This window comes from Taudactylus pleione, unplaced genomic scaffold, assembly GCF_031769625.1.
Source record: "Taudactylus pleione unplaced genomic scaffold, aTauple2 ptg000114l, whole genome shotgun sequence".
NCBI classification, from domain to species: domain Eukaryota; kingdom Metazoa; phylum Chordata; class Amphibia; order Anura; family Myobatrachidae; genus Taudactylus; species Taudactylus pleione.
The window spans coordinates 8,518,584-8,541,500 of NW_028284516.1; the positions used below are offsets into that span (position 1 = coordinate 8,518,584).

General features: G+C 47.5%; 1 protein-coding gene across 1 annotated transcript in view; it reads left to right on the plus strand.

The window, feature by feature from the left end:
- The first annotated feature begins 8,016 nt into the window (after positions 1 to 8,016).
- Positions 8,017 to 22,917, plus strand: part of LOC148524935 (regulator of microtubule dynamics protein 1-like) — a 58,417-nt gene continuing 43,516 nt past the window's right edge. Inside the window, exons 1-2 of the mRNA XM_088471525.1 lie at positions 8,017 to 8,118; positions 21,160 to 21,277. Of these exons, the coding sequence (XP_088327651.1) occupies positions 8,017 to 8,118; positions 21,160 to 21,277 (220 nt within the window). The remainder of the gene's footprint in view (positions 8,119 to 21,159; positions 21,278 to 22,917) is intronic.

Here is a 22,917-nt window from a genome sequence, read left to right on the forward strand (position 1 = left end):
AATAAGATAAATCCAAACTAATCCAAACTTGCGATAATTTGGCGATTAGAACCGAATAAAACAGAACTCTCACATCTCTAGCTTATATACTGTTACATGGGCGTACATAAATTAGCCATTGCGATCTCCAACGCAGCATGAGAGCTCTCTGCGTGTCAGGAGAGACGCTGTATTTGAGTCAGGTCAGACCTTCCGCAAAGGCTGCACGGCTGTACGATGTGCGTCAATGTTACTGTACCAATAATTACGCTGGTATGCATAATCGGACGCAGCTGAGAAGGCAGCAGTGGGCGTCCCTATGCTCGGGTAAGCTTAGGAACTATTCACATATTTTCACAGCTGCGGCCTGTGCGAAATTGCGGCTGCGATCGCATTAGCGTCCGTGTCTGAATCAGGCCCTAAATGCGGAGAAGTAGCCATGTACTGTAGGTTGAGTGTTTCATCTCCAAGTGGATTTAAGTGTCTCCTCTGCAGCAGTTTATTAAAATAAACCATTGCTAGTATATGTTCATCATGAGAATATGGAAGAAAATAGAAACTGATAGACTCTCATACACAAAGCAATACAGGGACGGATATCTGAGGAGTTTTCCTTGTAAATCTAAGTTTTCAAAATTCCCTCCCTCCCTACTTTGGGGTACACCCAACTCCTTACTGTACTCAGCAGGGTCCCGGCACTCACATCTAGCCGTGGCCACTGCATATCACCCCAAAGAATCACCTGGTGGAAAGCTGTTATTGGGAAGGGAAGATATTAAACCATTTAAACTCTTTTTAGCTTTAAACTCTATTTATGGCTGCAGGTCCTCCCCATTCCTTTGTACTGCATGCAAACAATCATACATAGTGATAAGGGGCTGGCTATCAACTTTCAGCATGGCGGGGGGAGACACAAGCAAGTGGCCCCCAGCAACTGCGATAGAAAAATAAGCATGACAAAGACCCTGCAGGCGTGATGTATCCAATGTTGGTGTGGTTTTAATAGCCATTGAACTATGGGCCTGATTCATTACTGCTTGCATCTGCAACAGCGTACGCAGATCGACCGATGGTGCGTGAGTTAGCATTGCGATCACCTACGCAGTTACGAATCCGTCACAGAGTGAGAAGCTGTGAGGGTCTGGGGGTGGTGACGGGGGTGTGGTTTGAGTACCGCAGGCGTCTGTCCATTTGAACGCCATTACATGGACGTACATAAAGTAGTCACTGCGACGACATACGCAGCTTGAGCAATTTCTGAGTAAAGTCTAATGTATACGCAGGACTGCAAGGTATTACGGATGTGAGATAGCGGTAGTGGGCGTCTCTATGGTGGCTGTGCGACGGCATTGCAATAGCATTCATTAGCATATTTTCACAGTGGGTCTGCGTGCGTAATCGCAGCTGCGATCGCAATAGCGATCTGTAGTGAATCAGGCCCTATATCAATATCAACAAATGTTATGCTAAAGAAAAATAAACAAATACATCACCTTCCAGCCCCATGTGACAAAGCAGCCTCTTCTAGTGACCTCTGCTCAATACAGACAGCATAACAGTGACCTTTATACAATAATCATATTTAAAATCAGACCCCAAATCTGACTGCCCCTCCTCACTCATTAAAAATCAGACCCCAAATATGACCCCCTTCCCCTCCACACATTGAACACCATGCAGTACTGTAGTCATTTGGTTGTTCCCCATGGCAATGATACTGTAAATGTTCCCCATGGCAATGCTACTGTAAATGTGTATTTTCCGCAGGGCCAGACTTTATTGGCCATGTTTATGACTGCATTTGCAGCAGGGTTTATATAGATTATATCCTATGTTCTGTATTCTTTTGTACTGTAAGGGGTAAATTTACAAAGATTCGAGTTTGGTCGAGATGACAATCTCGGGTGAGTTTAGGCATGTTTTTCATCTCGCAAATTTACTACAGACAAACGGAGTTTTGGAGAGAGTTCTATCTTCTCACTCGTAAAACTCGGGTGAGATCGCAAACTCGAATCAACTCACCATCGGGCAAATTCTTGCATCTTTTTCATAAAAAAGATGCAACTTGCAAATTTAGGGTGATATTCAATTAGTTTTGCGTCAGCGAAAAAAAGTTCTGCCTGCCGGACTTTTTGCCTACATCGCGTTTTTTGGACGCAGAAACTTATCGTGCGTGTACCCGCTATTCGCCGTATTCAATTACAAACCACGCAAAAACGGCAAACGGTGATTTCAGGACAGGCAGAAAGTGCTGTCAGAATTGGGGAATCCAGCCTGAACCCCCCAAAAAGTTGAACTAACATTGGGGATCAATGTAGATGTGTCTGAATAGCCCTAATAAAACTGTTTGGGGTACTTAAGTTGTTTCAATAGCTTCTTATTAGCGTCTTTGCACAAGTGGTGAAGAATGGCATAAAGCAGTATTTTTCGGTGTAAATAAGTAGTCCTGTCAAATTTCGGATACTTGAAAATTGGTGCTAGCATATTTTAAAGTCTCTAAAGTGATGTTTTAAAAAAACGTGAAAAAAACACCTGTTGCAATCACCTGCAATCTTAAAAACAATGACCCATCCTTGCAGACCGCCAAGAAGTCTATTTCACTAGTTTTTATACTTGTCCCCCCACTTTTTGCTTTTTCGCCCCCAAAATGAAAGTACTTTTTTGGGGAGTTCTCAATTTTTTCTAGGGATTTTTTGACACAGTTGTCCTTTGAGGGTCTGTCCCAAGGGTTCTGAGTAGGGGTGTGCACCGGCCACTTTTCGTGTTTTGTGTTTTGGTTTTGGATCTGGATCTTTCTTCGTGTTTTGGATCTGGATTGGTTTTGCCAAAACCACCCTTCCGTGTTTTGGGTTCTGGGTTTTGTGTTTTGGATCTGTATTTTTTTGAAAAAAAGCATAAAAACAGCTAAAATCACAGAATTTGTGGGTTTTTATGCTCCTATTCAATTATTAACCTCAATAACCTTAATTTCCACTCATTTCCAGTCTATTCTGAACACCTCACACCTCACAATATTGTTTTTATGGCCAAAAGGTTGCACCGAGGTAGCTGGATGACTATGCTAAGCGACACGAGTGGGCGGCACAAACACATGGCCCATCTAGGAGTGACACTGCAGTGGCAGACAGGATGGCAGTTTGAAAAACTAGGCCCCAAACAGTACATACTGCAAAGAAAAAAAAGAGGTGCAAGATGGAATTGTCCTTGGGATTATGGTTGTATAAATAGGACATGCACACTTTAGCAAACCAATCATTTCAGCGCCAGGGTCTGCCACATGACTGTGGCTGAAATGATTGGTTCGTTTGGGCCCCCACAAAACAAGCTGGCAATTAATGTGTCCCTGCACAAACTGGCTCTACGGAGGCAAGATGTCGTCCTCATCCTCCTCATCCACCGATTCCTTGGATAAAACAGGAAAAAGGGATTTAGGTGTCCCTGGACTGCTTCAAGTCTTACCCAAAGTTTATGAACTTGACAGTAACTTTTTATGAATGCGCTGCAGGTGACGTATAAGGGAGGATGTTCCTAGGTGGTTAACGTCCCTACCCCTACTTATTTCACCTTTACATATGGCAAGACAGTTGTCCGGATTTGGATAGAAATATTGCCAGACCAAAGAGGTGGAATGTTTGGTCTTCTGCCCAGGCATAACCGTGATGGGCTTTTTCATCCCACGGACAACAACTGTCTCCCCCGAAGCCTGATTTAAACAAACCACATCACCATCAGAATCCTCCTCGCCAACTTCCTCCTCAGCGCCAGCTACACCAGTATCCTCATCCTGTTGTACTTCAACAGTGACATCTTCAATTTGCATATCAGCAAGTGGACTGTGGGTGCTCCTTTCAGCACTTGCAGGGGGCGTGCAAATGGTGGAAAGAGCCACCTCTTCCCGTCCAGTGCTGGGAAGGTCAGGCATCGCAACCGCCACCACACTTGGACTCTCCTTGGGGATTTGTGATATCTTCTTAGAACGCACAGTTCTTTGCTGTGCTTTTGCCAGCTTAACTCGTTTGATTTTTTTAGCGGGAGGAGGGCTTCCATCGTCATGTGAAGCTGTACCACTAGTCATGAACATACTAGTCATACTACTATGACACACACTAGTCATAGGGAAAGACCTTAGCCGTTCCTTGCCACTCCGTGTCATAAATGGCATGTTGGCAAGTTTACGTTTCTCTTCAGATGATTTAAATGTTTTTTTTAAGGTCATTTTCCTGAACTTTGTCATTTGGGATTGTATGTGGCCTCTACTATGACATTGGGCATCGGCCTTGGCAGATGACGTTGATGGCATGTTATCGTCTATGTCATGACTAGTGGCAGCAGCTTCAGCACTAGGAGGAAGTGGTTCTTGATCTTTCCCTATTTTATTTTTATCGGAGAAAGTTTGGTCCTCCATTTATGTTATATTGATTTGATATATACGTGCGGCTAAGGCACACACAAACACAGAAAATATTTTTTTATTTTTGCTGGAGAGTAGTGCACTTTGTGGGTTACACCACCCTTTAAGAAATGAGCCAGCCGGCTCTTTACTTATGGGACACAGGCGCACGCTTGGCGCTGCTCCTTTGTTGATACACGTGCAGCCACAGTGCACACAATTCACAAACACAGAAAATATTTTGTTATTTTGTTTGGAGTGTACTTTGGGGGTTACAGCACCCTTTAACGGTCAAGCCAGCCAGCCCTTTACTTATGACACAGGCGCACGCTTGGCACTACTTTGTTGATGCATGTGCGGCTACTGCGCACACAATTCACAAATACAGAAAATATTTTTTTATTTTGTTTGGAGTGTACTTTGGGGGTTACAGCACCCTTTAACGGTCAAGCCAGCCAGCCCTTTACTTATGACACAGGCGCACGCTTGGCACTACTTTGTTGATGCATGTGCGGCTACTGCGCACACAATTCACAAATACAGAAAATATTTTTTTATTTGGTTTGGAGTGTACTTTGGGGGTTACAGCACCCTTTAACGGACAAGCCAGCCGGCCCTTTACTTATGGGACACAGGCGCACGCTTGGCGCTGCTCCTTTGTTGATGCACGTGCAGCCACAGTGCACACAATTCACAAACACAGAAAATATATATATTTTTTGTTTGGAGTGTACTTTGGGGGTTACAGCACCCTTTAACGGACAAGCCAGCCGGCCCTTTACTAATGGGACACAGGCGCACGCTTGGCGCTGCTCCTTTGTTGATGCACGTGCAGCCACAGTGCACACAATTCACAAACACAGAAAAAATATTTTTTTTTAGCACTTGGGGGGGAGCACCCCTGACGTACAGAGCACCCCCTGGACAACACTACAGCACCCCTTTAGGACGGGGACACTGCACAGGACTTTGGAGTGGACACAGCCCCTATGGACAACTGACTGCACAACACAGTCCAGCCAGCCCCTATGGACTTTGAAGTAGTGGACACAGCCCCTATGGACAACAGCAGCACAGCGCAGCGCAGCACAGCACAGCACAGCACAGCACAGCACAACACTACACTGCACTGCACTGCACTACACTACACAGCCCAGCCAGCCCTAACTCCCACCCTCCCTCTTCACTGTCCACAGCCGAATGAGAAAATGGCGCCAACGCGGGTACCTTATATAGGATCCAAAACCCGCGAGACCCGGAAGGAGGGATGATGACGTTTTGCCTCGATTTCAGATCCGAGTCAGGCGGGAAAAGTCGAGCCTGACTCGGATCGGCCTCGGATCGGGGGGGCTCGGGGGGGTTCGGATTTCAGAAATCCAAACCCGCTCACCCCTGGTTCTCAGTGGTTTCCCCACCTTGGCACCCCAAAATAAAAATTTAGCACTTCATTTTTCCTGCTATTCTTAGGCAAAACTTTTTCGCCTATTACATTGATTTGACTTTGCCGCGAAGGCGAAAACCGTCTGGAATTGAATTTGGAGATGAGTTCCGACCAGGCGAATGGCCGCAATCGGCGATACTTTTTTGCGGAAAATGGCTTTTCGCTTCTGATTGAATACAACCCTTACTAAGAATCGAGATTACAATCTCGACTGAGATTGGAGCAAACTCGCAGAGAAATTGAAGTTTGAAACACTCCACCTCCTGATCTGCAAGTTTGCCAGAAACATACACAGATCAGTGTGATTTGTGAATGTTTCTGCATGTGTACTTAATTTAATGTGTTTTTATTTAAAAAAATTACTTAGGGGCCCCCCCAAAAGACATATCCAGCCCCGGACTTTTCAGCCAGTCCTGGTTCCTAAAATTACGAGGAAAAAAACAAGTAGTTCCCCCGTAATTTAGGAACCAGCACCTGGCTTCAGGGCCAGTGCTGGTTTTAAATATAAGGGGGGGGAAATGTGTAGGGGTCCCCCTATATTTAAAACCATCACAGTACCTAAACCGAACGAGGTGTAATGCCACAGCCAGGAGACCCTATCACCGGGGCTCCATGGCCAAAGCATTCACATCCCAAGCTGGTCAGCCCAAGCCGGGGATCTCAGGGCAGGTGGGGACCCCCCCAAGAAGGGTCCTCCCCTCTCCCGAAACCCCAGGCTTATGCAGAAGACCAGGGTTCTTCCCTGCACCCCTGGAGCGGTGGGTACAGGGGTAATAATGTGTCAAATAGTTCTAAACTATTGTAATTTACAGTGGAACTACAGGTGCCAGCATGCCTGCCCTTTGGCACTTGTGGAACTATAAGTGCCAGCAGGCGGACGGCACCCGTCGCGCCACTGTAAAATTGGACTGGACAGAAACAAAGGACATAAGCTGGACACATGCAGGGGGGTGAACAAGCGGGACAGGGGGCTGAGCTGGAGAGACGCAGGGGATGAGCTGGAGAGACGCAGGAGGATGGTTCTGGAAAGACACAGGAGGATGGAGTTGGAGACATGCAGGAGGATGGTGCTGGAGACATGCAGGAGGATGTACTGGAGAGACGCAGGAGGATGGTGCTGGAGACATGCAGGAGGATGTACTGGAGAGACGCAGGAGGATGGTGCTGAAGGCATGCAGGAGGATGTACTGGAGAGACGCAGGAGGATGGTGCTGGAGACATGCAGGAGGATGGTGCTGAAGACCTGCAGGAGGATGTACTGGAGAGATGCAGGGGGATGGTGTTGAAGAAATGTTGGGGGGGAAGGCATTGTACAGAGACAGGGGGGATGGTGCTGTAGAGATGCATAGGGGATTTCGTTGGAGGGATGTAGTAGGCTTCCATCTCTCCAGGATGTTTGTTCACATCTTGCCCTACCCCAAAACTTCTACTACTGTGTATTACCTGGTTGAACCTCTGTTGTGTGAAGATGACATTATTCCTACGATGGCTTCTATACAGTACTGTACCTCATGGTCTGCTATATGCATACTGAATACTGACCAAAGACACAACCATATACAGTACCTATGATTCCTTTAAAACAAAACTTTTATGATAATTGTACAGTATTTCCAAACACCACACACATCTTTATTATTATTATTATTATTAATAATATGCATTTGTGTAATTAACCAAAGTTTGTAGTACAAAATTTTGTATTACTTGTTTACAACCACATACATTATTATAGCACTTCATGAGAGGCTCTATGTGTATTTGAACTAGTACTTGCACACTGTTATCTTATCCACAGTAAGGGCAGGAAATGAGATACAGTAGGGGAGGGGATGGGAAGAGGACTGGGGAGGTGGTGGAGGCAGGGAAGAGAGAGGGTACGGGAGGGGACAGGAGACGGGAGGGGATGGGATGGGGAGGGAATGGGAATAGTGTATATAGAGGGAGGGGCAGGGAGATGACAGTGTATGCAGCAGCCTCTCACTCTCTAGCTTATTTATACGCTGAAATAACAAGGGAAATCACTCAGGGAACTTAGTTTTATTCGCTTTCATGTTAAATATATACATTTATGTACAGTAAGTACTGCAGCATTTTATGTGCAATTTGTGACAGGGAAAATTCCAGGGAAATTTGAGATTTTGGCCAAGAAAAAACAGGAGGAGATCAGGAAATCTGGAATTTGGAAGTGGAGACACTGATCAGTATGTCTGTGGTGGCGCGGAGCATAGGCTGGTTACAGAGCATCCCTCGCAGACCTATCACCAGGATACCGAGCAGGAGCTGTGCCCGTGCTGTGCCCCATCATGTAAGAGGTGTGGGGGGGTATATAATTCTGTGATATGTGCTTATAATATAGTACAGATGTGTTCTCATACATCTAGCCTCCTTGCACATTAAGCAGCCCTTCTAGTCGTGCTATGCCGAATTAAATCAAATTAATGTCTTATCACTTTTCCCATCGGTTGTAGCAACGTTATCAAATAATATGCTGTGAATTCTCACAGTAGCTAATGCCAACACACGGATATACAGTATTTATACAGTATGAACCTACAGGCCACACGGATATAAAGTATTTATATGTATGTACCTGCAGGCCACACGTATATAGAGCATTATACAGTATGTACCTGCAGCAGGCATGCGTAATAACTAAGGGCCTGATTCAGAGATGTACGCAGTGCCGAGTTTTACAGAGCGATCAGTTTTTTGCTATTGTTATTGTTATCATTTATTTATATGGCGCCACAAGTGTTCTGCAGCACCTTACAAAGTGAATGCTATTGTGAATGCATCAAAGTCACACTGCGCACGCGCTTAAAACGTCTTGCGATTCCACACGCACAGAGAACCCATTCGCAATGTGAGTGGAAGGTGATTTGGGGGAGGTAATGGGGAGGTGGTTAGAAAAATGCAGGTGTGTCTTACCGTTTATATTAGGGATGTGCAGGCTCGGACATGTTAGAATTTGCACGCCAAGTTCGGATTTTTCCCTCCAAAAATTGGGTCTCAGAAAGAGGCAAAACGTCATCTTTCATCGACAAACATCATCTTCCATGGACTCTTGATGTTTGTCCATATCCGAGCCTGCACATCCCTAGTTTATATGCCGTTACATGGACGTGCATAAATTAGCCATTGCGATCTCTAACGCAGCATGAGAGCTCTCTGCGTATCAGGAGAGACGCTGTATTTGAGTCAGGTCAGACCTTCTGCAAAGGCTGCATGGCTGGTCGATGTGCTTCAATGTTACTGTACCAATAATTACGCTGGTATGCATCATCGGACGCAGCTGAGAAGGCAGCAGTGGGCGTCCCTATGCTCGGGTAAGCTTAGGAACTATTCGCATTTATTCGCAGCTGCGGCCTGTGCAAAATTGCGGCTGCGATCGCATTAGCGTCCGTGTCTGAATCAGGCCCTAAGTGCGGAGAAGTAGCCATGTACTGTAGGTTCAGTGTTTCATCTCCAAGTGGATTTAAGTGTCTCCTCTGCAGCAGTTTAATAAAATAAACCATTGCTAGTATATGTTCATCATGAGAATATGGAAGAAAATAGAAACTGATAGACTCTCATACACAAAGCAATACAGGGACGAATCTCTGAGGAGTTTTCCTTGTAAATATTTTTCTAAATTCCCTCCCTCCCTACTTTGGGGTACACCCAACTCCTTACTGTACTCAGCAGGGTCCCGGCACTCACATCTAGCCGTGGCCACTGCATATCACCCCAAAGAATCACCTGGTGGAAAGCTGTTATTGGGAAGGGAAGAAATTAAACCATTTCAACTCTTTTTAGCTTTAAACTCTATTTATGGCTGCAGGTCCTCTCCATTCCTTTGTACTGCATGCAAACAATCATACATAGTGATAAGGGGCTGGCTATCAACTTTCAGCATGGCGGGGGGGAGACACAAGCAAGTGGCCCCCAGCAACTGTGATAGAAAAATAAACATGACAAACCCTGCAGGCGTGATGTATCCAATGTGGGTATGGTTTTAATAGCCATTGAACTATGGGCCTGATTCATTACTGCTCGTATGTGCAACAGCGTACGCAGATCGGCCAAAGGTGCAGTGAGCGTGCGTGAGTTAGCATTCCGGTCACCTACAGAGAAAGGAAACATTCGCAGATTGGCCGATGGTGCAGTGCACGTGCGTGAGATAGCATTGCGGTCACCTATGCAGATACGAATCCATCGCAGAGTGAGAAGCTGTGAGGGTCTGGGGGTGGTGATGTGGGTGTGGTTTGAGTAACGCAGGCGTGTCTGTACGTTTGAATGGCGTTGCATGCATAAATTAGCCACTGCATAAATTGAACAGCGTGCATAAATTAGCCACTGCGACGACATACGCAGCTTGAGCAATTTCTGAGTAAAGTCTAATGTATATGCAGGACTGCAAGGTATTACGGATGTGAGATAGCGGTAGTGGGCGTCTCTATGGTGGCTGTGCGACGGCATTGCAATAGCATTCATTAGCATATTTTCACAGCGGGTCTGCGAGCGTAATCGCAGCTGCGATCAAAATAGCGATCTGTAGTGAATCAGGCCCTATATCAACAAATGTTATGCTAAAGAGATTTAAACAAATACATCTGTCATGATTGGTGTCTGCGAGTTACCTGTCTCAGGTGGTGATCGGGTTTCAATGGAGGCCGGCATGACTGGAACCACAGATGATGTAGATGAATAGCTCTTTTACTATAAGAAGTGGGTAGCAGTGAGAACTGCCTTTGGTGTTGAGTGAATGGAACTGGAAACTTGAGACTTTGGAATGTGACCAGAAGGAACTTGGAGGGACTGGACTGAGACCGGTAGGTAGGCTGACTGATCTGGTCGGGTTACTAGTAGATGGGCTTGCAGACGGATGGTAGCATGGAAGCTACTTGTTGTGGCTTGGGAAGCCGTGGGTAGATGTTGGTAGCTGGGTGGCTACGTGGAGCGGCTGAATAGCCGTGGGTGGACGCTGGTATCTGGGTGGCTACGTGGAGCAGCCGGTTAGCCGCGGGTAGACGCTGGTAGCTGGGTGGCTACGTGGAGCGGCTGTATAGCCGTGGGTAGACGCTGGTAGCTGGGTGGCTACGTGGAGCTGCTGGATAGCCGTGGCTAGACGCTGGTAGCTGGGTGACTACGTGGATAGAACTGATGAGCTTGGAACTTGACTCTGGACTGGAGCATAGTGGACTGAACTGGAATAACGTGACAACGGCTGAAGGGAAATCAGGTAATGCTGAGATGAGGATTAAACAGGGTGATCCGGAAATGCTGAGACAAGGTTGGAACTCAGGTGCAGGCTGGATATGATAATTGGGAATAACAGGTTTCAGGAAGGAATGGGTAGGTTTGGGAATTTTAGGTTCAGGGAGGGAGTAGGTAGGTAAAAGGGGCAGGAGTTGATCCACAGCAGGAAGCAAGGCAAGGTGACACGATGCAGGTTTACAGAGTGCCAAGGACCAACCAGGAGTAGGACTAGCAGCAGAGCACAGGCCAGGTATTGTTGTAACAGGATGACTGGATGCCAGGTATTACTGTAGCAGGTTTACGGGATGCACCAGGGGTTGCTGCCAGCAGGTTAACTGGATTGCCAGGTATAGCTGTAACAGGTTTCAGGGATACACTTGAAATGCAGAAACAGCATGAACCATACACCACGGGAAGACGAGATGTTCAGGCCCAGAATGCTATCAGGAGAGGATATATATACCATGGGTCTGGCAGCAATTGGTGGATACGGACAGGTGGTCTGGTAGTAGCATTCTGAGTGGTGGAAGGCACAACATGCAGAGGGAGTATTCATCTCTGCAGCTCTGAGAATCAGAACCACACCTGCCATTCCAATCAGGGCTAGCAGTGCTCACAGACAGAGGAGAGACCAGGTGCAATAATCAGAGCAAATCCTTCAGGCAAATTACACACACAGATCCATGGGGCAGCTGGCAGGGGTAAGTCTCAAGGCAAAAAGGTGACAACTAGACAGGGTCGTGACAGTACCCCCCTCTTTATGGGTGGACTCCGGACACCAAAACAAAAACTTTCTTCAGACATCTTCCCAATTCTCAATTTCTTGGGATACTTGGAGTGGAAAGTCTACAAAGGAGATAGTTCAAGACCTTCGCCGATTCTTTTTGCTGCGAGAACGTTTTGTGCCAACCAACGGACCAGGAATCTTTGGTAACTCCTGTGGAAATATGTGGCTGGGAAGGACAGGATCAGAATTTTTGGAGGAACAGTAGCAGAAAGGGGACAAGGAGGTGTGTGCACAAGTCAAGTTCTGGGTTACAGATTCAAAAGTGCTGCTCTCTTGGGATGCCTGGAATTCGGCACGCTGGCCCTTGAAAACTTGACCTTGTTCAGATTTCAGAGGAGTGGAGGACGAATTCTTGGTAGCACAAACAGAGTGCTTGGACAATATTTTGGAACTGAGAACTTCGCTAGAATTTTGGTTTACAGGGTAAGGACCAAATTCTTTGACAACAGCTTCACTGAAAGTGTTTATATTTTGAAGCATTGGATCTTTGGAGTTGTAAATAGGGGCAACCCAGTCCCAAGCTTTACCTTGAAAAGATGAGATAATAAACTCTACCATATTAGTAGACTTGACTCCACATGGCAAAGAAGAATTCATCATACCGAAGAATTGTTTCAATAAAGCATAGTATTGAGATAAGTTCCCATCAAAATAAATGCATGGTGAAGTATCCGACGAATCCTGTGTGTTCAAGGACTGTGGAGCACATTCAGGTGCAGGGCTGGAAGAGACTTGAGGATGCTCCGATTTATGAGGAGTCAAAACAACAGAAGCTGACAGATGTTCGGTATTCGGACCAACTGATGGAACTGGAAAGAGTCCTGGGGAGCTAGAGACAGTAGCATCAACAATCAAAGCTGAGAACAGGTTACAGAGATTATAATCTTCTGAAACGATATTTGCAGGAGACGCTGAACAGGAATCATGATCAGATTTTGTAGTACAAGACACTTCTCCCTTATAACAGGAACATGAAACCCCCTCCTGGGGCGCGAGACTTGAGACCCCCTCCTGGGGCGCGAGACTTGAGACCCCCTCCTGGGGCACGAGACTTGAGACCCCCACCTGGGGTGCGAGACTTGAGACCCCCTCCTGGGGCGCGAGACTTGAGACCCCCTCCTGGGGCGCGAGACTTGAGACCCCCTCCTGGGGCACGAGACTTGAGACCCCCTCCTGGGGCGCGAGACTTGAGACCCCCTCCTGGGGTGCCAGACTTGAGATCCCCTTCTGGGGAATGGGACTTGAAACCCCTTCCTGGGATACGGGACTTGAAATCCTCTCCTGGGGCTGCTGACTGAAGTCCCCTGTTGGGACAAGCAGAATCCGGGCTGGGACCGGAATGGGCAGAACCCGGGCTGGGACCGGAATGGGCAGAATCCGGGCTGGGACCGGAATGGGCAGAATCCGGGCTGGGACCGGAACGGGCAGAATCCGGGCTGGAGCCGGAACGGGCAGAATCCGGGCTGGAGCCGGAACGGTCACTGAGACGTTGACACTTAGAACCACTGCTGGAGTTGCAAAGAAAACAGTCTTTAATGAAGTGGTCAGAACTCCCACAATAGAGACAGAGCTGTAAGTCTTTGCGCCGCTGACTGAGCTGGTCGGCTTACTAGTAGATGGGCTTGCAGACGGATGGTAGCGTGGAAGCTACTTGTTGTGGCTTGGGAAGCCGTGGGTAGATGTTGGTAGCTGGGTGGCTACGTGGAGCGGCTGAATAGCCGTGGGTGGACGCTGGTATCTGGGTGGCTACGTGGAGCAGCCGGTTAGCCGCGGGTAGACGCTGGTAGCTGGGTGGCTACGTGGAGCGGCTGTATAGCCGTGGGTAGACGCTGGTAGCTGGGTGGCTACGTGGAGCTGCTGGATAGCCGTGGCTAGACGCTGGTAGCTGGGTGGCTACGTGGATAGAACTGATGAGCTTGGAACTTGACTCTGGACTGGAACATAGTGGACTGAACTGGAATAACGTGACAACGGCTGAAGGGAAATCAGGTAATGCTGAGATGAGGATTAAACAGGGTGATCCGGAAATGCTGAGACAAGGTTGGAACTCAGGTGCAGGCTGGATATGATAATTGGGAATAACAGGTTTCAGGAAGGAATGGGTAGGTTTGGGAATTTTAGGTTCAGGGAGGGAGTAGGTAGGTAAAAGGGGCAGGAGTTGATCCACAGCAGGAAGCAAGGCAAGGTGACACGATGCAGGTTTACAGAGTGCCAAGGACCAACCAGGAGTAGGACTAGCAGCAGAGCACAGGCCAGGTATTGCTGTAACAGGATGACTGGATGCCAGGTATTACTGTAGCAGGTTTACGGGATGCACCAGGGGTTGCTGCCAGCAGGTTAACTGGATTGCCAGGTGTAGCTGTAACAGGTTTCAGGGATACACTTGAAATGCAGAAACAGCATGAACCATACACCACGGGAAGACGAGATGTTCATCCCAGAATGCTATCAGGAGAGGATATATATACCATGGGTCTGGCAGCAATTGGTGGATACGGACAGGTGGTCTGGTAGTAGCATTCTGAGTGGTGGAAGGCACAACATGCAAAGGGAGTATTCATCTCTGCAGCTCTGAGAATCAGAACCAAACCTGCGATTCCAATCAGGGCTAGCAGTGCTCACAGAGGAGAGACCAGGTGCAATAATCAGAGCAAATCCTTCAGGCAAATTACACACACAGATCCATGGGGCAGCTGACAGGGGTAAGTCTCAAGGCAAAAAGGTGACAACTAGACAGGGTCGTGACAACATCACCTTCCAGCCCCATGTGACAAAGCAGCCTCTTCTAGTGACCTCTGCTCAATACAGACAGCATAACAGAGACCTTTATATAATAATCAGATTTAAAATCAGACCCCAAATCTGACTGCCCCTCCTCGCTCATTAAAAATCAGACCCCAAATATGACCCCCTTCCCCTCCACACATTGAACACCATGCAGTACTGTAGTCATTTGGTTGTTCCCCATGGCAATGCTACTGTAAATGTTCCCCATGGCAATGCTACTGTAAATGTGTATTTTCCGCAGGGCCAGACTTTATTGGCCATGTTTATGACTGCATTTGCAGCAGCATTTATATAGATTATATCCTATGTTCTGTATTCTTTTGTACTGTAAGTCTTTTTCACTTTTTTCTTGTTATGTTCCCACTGTTTCTGTTACTGTACTATGTAAGGCGCTGTGGACCCCTTGTGGTGCCACATAAATTAAGCATAATAATACCCCGTTGTTTCAGCTTTTGAATAATAGAGATGCTCACGTGGGGCCTGATGCAAAGTTGAATGTAGTCCTGTTTGCGGAGCGTTAATTTGTATGTTTTTGCACGGCTCATGCCCTATAACCGAGCATACGCTAACAGGCGATGCACAGTCATACGCATTACAAGCTCATCTCCACTTACAAGTGGGAAGGTTTAAATGGGCTACAACAGGAATTTCTCACGAAGACAAGGGGGACGATTCAGACCCGGAAACAAAGCAGCGCACTTTCGCAGCCATCAGGGGCAGGGTATGCAAATTCCGCAATCTCACGGCAAGGCTTAAGGACGCCCTCTATGTCTTAGAGAGCGACAGCAGAGCGAACACACGCTGGTCTAAAAACGCCCCTTTTTCTTTGCAGCACATGTCATCTCCAGGAAGTGTATGTAATATCAGTAACATCGAGAGCCATCGGAGCTGCTCGTAGCCATTGAGGTAGACCCTACCCTTCCGCAAACACTGCGATCACTGCAGGCTGAAATACAACCAGGTGACGTGTACAATGACGCCTCCAAGCTCATTATGCACGCCCCTGAAAAGCCGTTAGAACACACAGGCACGCCTGCGCTCACACATCCACACCCCCATTTTCATAGACCTTCCCGTAACACCACCCACAAAAGGCACTAACTGTCACTCAAATTATCGCTCAGTCTGTGTACAACGAGCGCATGATTCCCCATCGCAGTGACTGACTTGCGCACGCGCACTGTGATGCATGCGCAGATGAGCGACAATCGCCCATAGCGTGTGATCGCGGCTTAGCGTCCGGGTCTGAATCAGGCCCAAGGTACAGTGAGGGAGTGTCTAAGCAACTGCGGGCTATAGCATAACTACAAACAGGCGTATATTTTCTGCCAAGTATAGGCTGGTGCAAGTCCGCACTGAAGAAGGTGTATGGATATGTTCGGGCAAACCGCAACTCTGCATACGGGGGATATACACATTCAGTTCTGTGCATGTAATACAGGTTAACTATGTCCAACTTGCATTGACTACGCCCCATTCTGCACCCATAATGCCAGGTAATATCCCCGGCTGCCCCACTCCCCCCACTATGCTGATCTGGCAGCCAAAATGTCGGCAAGTTACATGTTTTTCTCATACTCCAAAACCCCAATTACCTTAAACGATTAGTTACGTAATAAGTCTATGGTGAATCACAGCCCATACATTGTGTCACAATTATCTTTCCAGCCGCACCATGGACATTGGAATAGTGTAAGCAGAGCCATTCACCCCTAGTGTGATCTATGGAACATTAAAGACTATAATGATAACAAGAGATAATCCTGAGCATAGTAGTATTGCACTACAATCTACTAATGTATAGCCAATAAGCATGACGGGACACTGGCATTAAGGTGATATCTGCATTATTTTTTATAATGTGATAGAAATATCTGTCCAATACGTTTTTATATTTTTGAGGCTTAGTGTGAACCCCTATGATACTTTTTGCAGGATTAGTGTCTACATACAACCAGGTGACAGCCCCACCTCCACCAAAAAAATAAATAAAAATCAGGAACAAGGTGCGCAGCTCCACGCTCTCTCCCCCATTACCAGTCACGCAGTCCAGTACACACACTGCAGTGCTCCTCCCAGACTGCCGGCGAGCATGAGCAGAGAGAGAGAGGGATTCACGAGTTTATGACATCAACTCACGGGACCTGTAACTCCACATCGGCGAGATACAGCTCGGGCACTAACTATGATGGCCGCATAGCCGCATAAGACAACAGTACCAGTCCCCCCCCCACAAAAAAAATCTTAAGATAGTAAATGTGGTCTCACGATAAGGAGCGTGGTCTCAAATGAAAAGACTACTTTATGAATAAATAACGTTAACATACCACAGAATTAGGGACAGCAAGACCTGTTAAAATTTCCAAGGTACACCATCAGTAGTTCCCCCCCACAGGGAAAAAAACACATTGCTCCCCAATAGAAAAAATACCATTACTCCCCAAAAGTGATAAATAACATTACTCCACACAGAGATAAATAACATTTCTCCCCACAGAGATAAATAACATTGCTCCCCACACAGATAAATAACATTGCTCCCCACACAGATAAATAACATTGCTCCCCACAGAGATAAATAACATTGCTCCCCACAGAGATAAATAACATTGCTCCACACACAGATAAATAACATTGCTCCCCACACAGATAAATAACATTGCTCCCCACACAGATAAATAACATTGCTTCCCACACCGATAAATAACATTGCTCCCCACAGAGATAAATAACATTGCTCCACACAGAGATAAATAACATTGCTCCCCATACAGATAAATAACATTGCTCCCCACACAGATAAATAACATTGCTCCCCACACAGATAAATAACATTGCTCCCCACACAGATAAATAACATTGCTCCCCACAGACATACATAACATTACTCCTCACAGAGATAAATAACATTGCTCCCCACAGAGATAAATAACATTACTCCCCACAGAGATAAATAACATTGCTCCCCACAGAGATAAATAACATTACTTCCCACAGAGATAAATAACATTGCTCCCCACATAGATAAATAACATTACTCCCCCACAGAGATAAATAACATTACTCCCCCACAGAGATAAATAACATTACTCCCCCACAGAGATAAATAACATTACTCCCTACAGAGATAAATAACATTACTCCCCCACAGAAAAGAGCACGTGTCTCCAGCCAACCAGCCCCACCGTTTGTGTCCCCAGCCAGCCTGCTCCCCCTTCTGTGTTTCTAGACAGCCTTCCCCCCTTCTGTGCCCCTAGACAGCCTGCCCCCCCTTCTGTGTCCCCAGACAGCCAGCCCCCCTTCTGTGTCCCCAGACAACCTGCCCCCCTTCTGTGTTTCCAGACAGCCTTCCCCCCTTCTTTGTCCTCAGACAGCTTACCTCCTTTTGTGATCACAGACAGCCTGCTCCCCCTTCTCTGTCCCCAGACAGCCTGCCCCCCTTCTGTGTCCCAAGACAGCCTGTCCCCCCTTTTGTATCCCAAGACAGCCTGTGCCCTTTTGTGTCCACAGCCAGCCAGCCCTCCGTTCTGTGTCCTCAGACTGCCAACCACCCCCAGTTCTGTGTCCCTAACCAGCCAGCCTCCACTTCTGTCCTCAGCCAGCCACCCCCACTAATGTCCCCAGCCAGCCACCCCCTCTTCTGTCCCCAGCCAGCCACCCCCTCTGCTGTCCCCAGCCAGCCACCCCCCCACTTCTGTCCCCAGCCAGCCAGCCCCTCTTCCGTCCCCAGCCAGCCAGTCACCCTCACTTCTGTCCCCAGGCAGCTCTCTCGCTTCCCTTGCCTTTCTCTTGACGGCTCCTCTCTTCTAGCAGCGGGCGGGCAGCGGGCTCCTCTCTTCCGGCAGCAGCGGCGCAGTTTGACGCCATGACGTCAAACTGGTCAGAATAATGACAGTGGCATGCTGACAGTCAGAATCCCGACACCCATAAGGAATCAAAGTAAGACTAACCCTAACCCCTACCCTCCCTCCCCGGTGCCTAACCGTAACCTCCCCCTCCCAGCACCCTAACCCTAACACTCCCTCCCCGGTACCCAAACCTAATCTCTCCCCCTAGTGCCTAAACCTAACCCCCCTTCCCACACCCTAATCCTAACACTCCCTCCCCAGTGTCTAACCCTAACCCTCCCCCTAGTGCCTAATCCTGACCTGCACCCTAACCTTACCCTAACACCCCGATACTTACCTTTGGGATGACGGTGGCGGTATTAGACTACATCCCGTGGCCAATACCAGTACACTGCAAATGTAAGTCAATTGATGATCGGGTACATACCCTTCAATTATGTACTCCTCTGATTGACGGCGGGTCACTTCATATAAATCTGGTCTCCCGTTCTGCATATGCATTCATTAGAATATTTTCACTGTGGCAGGGAGCATGCGAATCCCCGCTGCGGTCCTTGCTGAATGAAGCCCTGTGTCCACTGCAATAGCAGCAATAGCACTGCCGGACACTCTGCAGTAGGAACTCAGTGGTCACATGCGGGACCGGCCGGCGCCAGTCTCTACACTTAGGCCAGGGGGGCCTCCTGAGCCCCCCACTTAATCCGGCTCTGCACATAGCCACCAGGGATGCCATCATAAATTGTGGGGTCCAAGACTGACAACAAAGGCACCACTGCTTAATAAATCCAGTTTCTGCCATCTTCACCACTTTGCTCCCCCCCCATTATTACATGCAGCCCCCTGCAATCTGTGCATAGCTTTATCTCCCCGCTTCAGTCTCTTCCCCCCCAAAAATCTTTAATTAACATAGGGGACGGCGGGTCCTGTGTAGGTTGGTGGAGGGAGGGAAAGCGGCGACACAGTAGCGCATCCACATTGCACTCCCGGCGGGGAAGAACCAGTCTGGACGGGAAGAAGCGCACATTGCCGCCCACCAATGCTAAACGCCCACATAAAAGTGACAACAAAACTATTTAATCCAGCCGGATGATTAGCCGCGATGATGGCGAAGAATACAGGGCAGAGAAATAAGACGCCCTGACATAAACAATTGAATTCCCCCCACTGAGTGATACTGTCAGTAACTATCCTCATCTTTATTTTTTTTTATCTGTTTGATTTCTGTCTCTGTATTTCTGTTTGAACCCTTTTTATATTGTTTGTTTATTCTATTGTAACTCTCCATATACGGTTCTAGAGACATGTACCATATAAATAATAATAATAGTAATGTACTAAGGACCTGATTCAGGGATGGACACTAATGCATTAGCAGCTGCCATTTAATATGCAAATGCCCTAGTGCGAAAATATGCTAATACTGCAGTCACCTAGAAATGTATTGATACGCCCACTGGCAGCCTTGCAGATCCAAGTAAGCAGCTGTGGTCGCAGATCCTTGGAATTGACCATCTGAGTAAACCTATGGTCGCGCAGCATGGCTGCCTGAACTTTGACAAGGGCGCCATATTTTTTGCATACGGGATCGCAGATGAAGGCAAATGCATGCCCAGAAAATGGTCACGACACGCCCGTGTTCTTGCCACCACTCCCTGTTACCGCCCACAAAACGGCCCCTGTCTCAGTTAATTATGAATAAATCCTCACTACAACCGTAGTCACATCAATCGCTGCGCGTGCGCATTGTGGCTAAGACGCATGCGCAGTCCACTGATAATTGCTGAACTGCGTGAACATCAAAATAGCGTCCGCATCAAAATCAGGTCCTAAGTCAAATTTTAGAACTTTAACCTTATTAAAGGAGAACTCTATCTACGTCAATCTCCCCACCTTAGAGATGTCCCCCTCTCTAGATTATAGGTAGCTGTGGTCTAAGCTGTGAGCTGGTAGATAAGCCCAGGTGCTATAAGGAAATTGGATTGAAATGCTGGCAGCGGTTCAAATCCGCGGAAATCCCGACAGCGGCAGGTAAGTCACCTAACCATCCCCCCCCGCCCCCCCCCAACACTAACCCTCCCTTAGGGGTGCCTAACCCTAAAGTCCCCCCCGGGGGTGCCTAAACCTAATCCCCCCTCCCCCGCACCCTAAACCTCCCGGGGGGTGCCTATCCCTAGCCTCCCCCCAGCGGCGCCTAACCCTAAACCAATCTTCCCCTGGCCTAACCTTGCCCGGGGTTGCCTAAACCTAACCCCCCCCGCTGCTAAGTGCTAGGGACAGCCGGACTCAACTTGATCGGTCCTTTGGCACTCCGGCGTCAGGATAAAGATAGGCGTTGGTCTTCTGGTGTCGGATATAGACCCGCGGCATTTAGTCCGCTGGTCTATCAACTACATCCCGCTATAAGCTGCAGACAAAGCTGTATAAAGATTGGGATATTTGGTCCTATTGAATGTTTATGTTGTGTATAGGTTGTTCCTGCTGGTCTGTATACTGGTCCTTATTCCAGAGCCCTGTGTTCTCTGCTGTCGCTCCATATCACATTTATTACATGTTACACGTGTACCTGTGTGCTGCACATATCTGGCATGTATGACCTGTACATGTGTTGTGCCAGTCAGAGAGTCATGGTAGATTTACAACAAAATGATCTATAAATTGCAGTAACAGTGATTTCTTTCCACCACAGGTTCCAGGGAAAGTGACCTTGCTGGGACGGGGTCTTGTCTTGTCGTCTCTCTCATTGCTGGCCGCCCAGTCATACAGATGGAAGAGTAAACACTCAGTAGTATATGCCAGTGTTAAAGGTATTCTGTCTAATGTTCTATTTATGTGGTATTATAAGAATAATATAAGAAATAGGGGTTTATGTGTCAAGCAGTGAAAAGCGTGGAGACGTGGACCAATGGAGAAGTTGCCCATAGCAACCAGAGGCATATTTAGACCTCATGAGGCCCTTAATAAGATACCGGTTTGGGGCCCCTCCTTCCTCAAACAAATCCTAACACTGTATTTTCATTCCTGATTAATTCCCCTTACATTATTTGTAATTTTTCCTCCTTATATTCAACTTTTTAAAACTTTATCAGTTCACTAATGTCCTGCCAAAATCGGGACAGTTGGGTGCAGCAGCGGCTCCTATCCTCTTGCATGAGGGTGGCTGCCACTGCTGCTGGTTTAGTCGGCCAGGTCCCAGTGCCTGTGCAATGGAAGTGGCAGGCCTTGTAGGACTGTCCGGAAGGCAGAGCAGCCACTTGCACTGGAAGCCACTCTCTGCTAATCGCAGCTCAGACTGGCAGCCCCAGACCCACCAGACTACTCTAGAGGGCGTGTAGTGCTGGAAAGTATCCCCCCCCCCTCCCCCCCAAGCGGTCGGCACCCGGACTACTGTAGATGGTATACACTGTGAAGTTTCTAAAACTACCAACCCCCCCCTTTCTAGTGGATGCCCTCCCACTGGACTGCTATAGTGGGTATATAGTGGTAGGAACTAACAACAACAACCCCTCTCCGGCACCCCCCCTCCACGGGACTGCTGTAGCACTGGCACAGGACTTACTTTATATTTTTGTACCTTCTCCATGCGCACCTCAGCTTCTCGGCTCCTATCTGCTCTCTGTGTGACATCACATGCAGCACACAGTGCAGGGTAGAGGAAAGTGAGCCAGAGCGGCACTGGGCAGCTGTCCAATTAATGTGCATACATTAGCCGCTTGTGTTGCCTGTAATCACCGGCGATTGTGACCCCGCTCCCGTGTAACATCACACGGATGGGTCGTGACCTGCGTCGGCCCTACAAATAATATTTTATAAATCAAAATGGCCCTCAGCAGAAAAAAGGTTCCGTACCCCTGCTATAGTCTACCTAGATCATCAATCAATTGTTTTACCCCTCGTGGTGTGTCTACCCTCTTGCATACCTTTGTGTCATCTGCAAAAAGGCATAGTTTCCCTTCAATACCATTTGCAATGTCACAAATAAAGATATTAAAAAGCACTGGTCCAAGTACAGATCCCTGATGTACTCCACTGGTAACATTTCCCTCTTGAGACTGCACTCCGTTTACTATAATTCTCTGTTTCCTATCCTGCAGCCATGATCTTATCCATTCAAATATCTTTGTATCCAATCCCATGCTTTCCAGTTTATTTAACAGTCTGTGATGTGGAACAGTGTCAAAAGCCTTACTAAAGTCTAGATAAGCTATATCTATGCCCTCCCCCCCTTCATCTATTTCCTTAGTCACCCAGTCAAAAAAGTCAATAAGATTGTTTGACATAATCTCCCCCCAGTAAATCCATGCTGTTTGGGATCCTGCAAATTGCTGGATTTGAAATAATCTACGACTCTTTCTTTTAAGAGTCCATCAATTTCCCTACTACTGATGTAAGGCTCACTGGTCGGTAGTTGCTTGCCTCTTCCTTGCTTCCACTTTTTGTGCAGTGG